The sequence below is a fragment of the Erigeron canadensis genome, chromosome 8 (assembly GCF_010389155.1).
Source record: "Erigeron canadensis isolate Cc75 chromosome 8, C_canadensis_v1, whole genome shotgun sequence".
Classification (NCBI taxonomy): Eukaryota; Viridiplantae; Streptophyta; class Magnoliopsida; order Asterales; family Asteraceae; genus Erigeron; species Erigeron canadensis.
The window spans coordinates 898,490-902,413 of NC_057768.1; the positions used below are offsets into that span (position 1 = coordinate 898,490).

The 3,924-nt window shown below is 32.4% G+C and overlaps 1 protein-coding gene across 1 annotated transcript; it reads left to right on the top strand.

The window, feature by feature from the left end:
* Positions 1 to 1,686: 1,686 nt before the first annotated feature.
* On the top strand, positions 1,687 to 3,924 carry LOC122610007 (NAC domain-containing protein 2-like). The gene is made up of 3 exons (XM_043782973.1): positions 1,687 to 2,006; positions 2,240 to 2,517; positions 2,969 to 3,924. Exons 1-3 carry the CDS (start codon positions 1,841 to 1,843, stop codon positions 3,404 to 3,406), a joined length of 882 nt encoding a protein of 293 aa, XP_043638908.1. The 5' UTR covers positions 1,687 to 1,840; the 3' UTR covers positions 3,407 to 3,924.

Sequence of the window (3,924 nt, forward strand, 5' to 3'; positions counted from 1 at the left end):
ATTGTGATTTTAACTTTCAAGCCTTCACTCTTAATTTGTTAGTGTATGTACAATTTGAGTGAATTTATTTTCTTTAACTAATGTTATATATGATATACTTTAACCAAATATTAAACATAGTTATAGTTATTATATATAAAATGATATTAATTTTCTTTTTAGATATGCACAATTTCAGGCACAATAAAGAGAGGCTCACTAATGTTTATTAAAAATTCTTTGATTAGATTAGAATAATGTTTAAACTTAAAATAACGCTTGGCTACAATTTACAGTGTGTTTATAATTTCGAATCTCCATATGTGGATATGAAGAAAATGTGTGATGAAAACATATTGTATCATACGTGTCTAAAATAAATACGTACCAATATAGTAAAATAAGATATTGACTTATGATTCAAGATTTCAAGTAAGTGACTCAGATTCACTTTCTACTATCTATAGCATTTGTTATGTGAATCATGCTCGACGAAGATGACCGGCGAGGCTTCAGGCCGGTACCATTTCAATTTCAAAGATAACCGTGTTTTATCATTACTCATTAATATGCCTTCGCCCAATCGGGGCTTCGGGCAGGTGAATTTTTCCCCGGAACATAGAATTAAGCGGCTAAAAGCCCCGTCTGTCTGAATTGGACTAATTGATATGTACATTTAGCCATCAAGACGCACATATGGAATACTTTGTATTGTTCTAGTTGACCATTAAAAAATTAATGAAAATTTACTAGACATCACTACTTATTGACTAGTAACTTTCGAATTAAAAAAAAAAAAGAAAAAAACTCTCACTGACAAATGGTGAAATTTTAGCTTGACAGAGGATAGTTAATTGTGTAAACCAGATCCCACTATCATGAACAGAACAACTGTGCCAAAAGAAAATCCACTAGGCTCACCCAACAATTAAGAATTAATATTATACATATTATAAATTTGTCTTTAACAAAATTCAAACATTTGTCCAATTATAAAACCTAAAAGTCTTATCATATAAACCATGGCTCATTGACTAATTTATTTAATAGTCGAATTTAAGCTATATAAATACACTTGTTAAAACAACGTACCAAACATACTTACATACATGCCCGAAACACTTTTTCTGGAAACAAGTACGAACTTCGCCATAAATGTAACATTTGTTGATGACGCCCTTATATTAATGTTAAAATTAAATGCTTTAAGAATAGAACAGAAATACAAAGAATGTACCCACCTCAGTTGATGACGAAAATAAACCAGACACGAGTCAAAGCAACACCTAGTCACACCTCTTCCCCCCCTAACCCAAACCCAACCCCACCGGATCAGTCCAAACTTTATGACGAACGCAATGACACAATCTCCCTCACCACCCCTACACACGCGTCATCTCCTCATTAGCCTCTCTGTACACTTCAAATATAATAACACCAAACTTTTATATTATACGAGTCAATAGATTATTCATATACACAAAAACTACGGTCAATAGAAGACCCTCGAATTAAAAGCCTTCTTATCCAAGCAACAACTCAACATAGCACATATACACTTTCTTTTAATTTTAGTAGTTCGACTACACTTTATAATTTTAATTCTCAAAAAAAAATTGCTCTTTCCTCGAAGCCACGTTTTCAAGTTGCAGATAACAATCTTCCACGTGCTATTGCTACCCCTCTTACTTTTCTATATATATATCTTCGTTCACATATCTTTTTATTGTTCGAAAACTGCCCAAAACCTCCAAAAAACACACATTTGGAGATCCTGTATACAAACACAAACAAGAAGAAGCAACAAAAACAATTTTATTAATTATATTGTGTTCTTTAATTGGTTTCAAGAAACAGAAAAATGAAGGGTGATCATAGTTTAGAGTTGCCACCAGGATTCCGATTCCACCCAACTGATGATGAATTAGTTATGCATTACTTATGTCGAAAATGCGCTTCTCAACCCATTTCTGTTCCTATTATTGCCGAAATCGATCTTTATAAATTCGATCCTTGGCAACTTCCAGGTATTTATTTATATTTTATTATACTGTATTTCGTTTACATATGTAACTTTTAATACACTGCGTAAAACATGTATATTTTAGTTTTTTTATTAGTTGATTGAGATTTAGTACATATATAATTTTTAATACAGTGTATACTGTATAAAACATTAATTTTTTTTTTTTATTATATGATTGAGTTTTAGACCAACTGTTTTTTATTAATTGACTTTATTTATATTGTACTAAAACAGATATGGCTCTATATGGTGAAAAAGAATGGTATTTTTTTTCGCCTAGAGATAGAAAGTATCCGAATGGAAGTAGACCGAATAGAGCGGCTGGAACCGGATACTGGAAGGCAACCGGAGCCGATAAACCAATTGGAAAACCAAAACCGGTTGGGATTAAAAAGGCGTTGGTGTTTTATGCCGGAAAAGCACCAAAAGGGGTTAAAACTAATTGGATTATGCACGAATATCGTCTTGCCAACGTTGACCGATCTGCCGGCAAGCGAAACAATAATCTCAGGGTATATATATATGTTTTGTTCACTAATTAATAGTAAGATATTTTTCGAAAATGTATTCAATTTTAGTCCAAAAAAAAATCTATTATTTGTCAATTGCGAAATGAATTTTTCGTTATGTATATTGTTAGTTTGTTACCATTTGACTTAGCACACTGTTTTTTAAAAAGGCTTGTTGGTATTTTTATCAAAAATAGTGGTACTTTATCAAGCTTCATTTGCTGGTGTTGACGTGTCAACCATATAAATGTCGACAATATAAGTATCGTGTGACATTACATTCATATAAATTGTCACGTTATAATACTAAATAACAATTTAAAACATCGATTTATTTTTTGGACTAAAATTGAATATATTTTCAGTGCTATATGCTAAAATAATCTTTTTATAATTATTTTTTATAAATGAGTGGAGCTATTGATGCTGATATTATAATTTTGTTTTTTTGCAGTTGGATGATTGGGTATTATGTCGAATATACAATAAAAAAGGTACACTAGAGAAGCACTATGTGGCAGAAAATCATGAAAATCAATTTTCGGAAATGGAAATCGAGACGAAACCAAAAATTTCACCTTACACGCGTAATAAACAGCAGGTTGTACAACATCCACAGGCATCATCGGTGCCTCCTCATGTAATGAACGATGTATTTCATTTCGACCCATCTGAATCGGTACCGACTTTACACACGGATTCGAGCCCAGAACACGAAAGAGAAGTGGAAAGTGACGCGAAAACGAATGATTACCAACAACAGTTTAATTACATTGACCCGTTTCCGGATGATGATTTTACCCCACAATCATCGCAGTATTATAGTGACTTTCAACTTTCGCCTTTACAAGACATGTTTAACATGTACACGCCAAAGCCTTTTCAAATGTAAGAAGATCCTTGTACGGAAGTGATTAGTTGGTTAAGCACAAAAAAAAGTACATAATGGGAAGGAAAATGATATGTACATCACAACAACTTTTGACCGTATCGGACAGATGTATATACATTATGCAGTATACGCTCTGTATATACAAAATTTGTTTGTGTATATGTCAACAAGAATTCAAGATATGGAATGGGTTGAGCCTCCTATGTTATAAAGCATCTATTTAGATAACGAGTTGAAATGGGCCAATTCTTGAAGTTGGACACGAGTTGAATATATAGTGAAATGGGAACAACTTTTTGTGGGCAAAGGAGCAAGTTGTATGAAGTATAAATGGTTCATATTTGGGGGTTGATATGATAGAGTTGTAGCTAGTAGTAGGGTGGGCAAATTGCCGTTAGATGCAAGAATTATTAATAGTGTAATGATTTGCCTAATGTTAGCACACATTCAATTCCTTTTTAGATTTGTAATATTTCGATGAAGAAGGGAAATGAAATATAAATGTGTTGGGTTTTTTA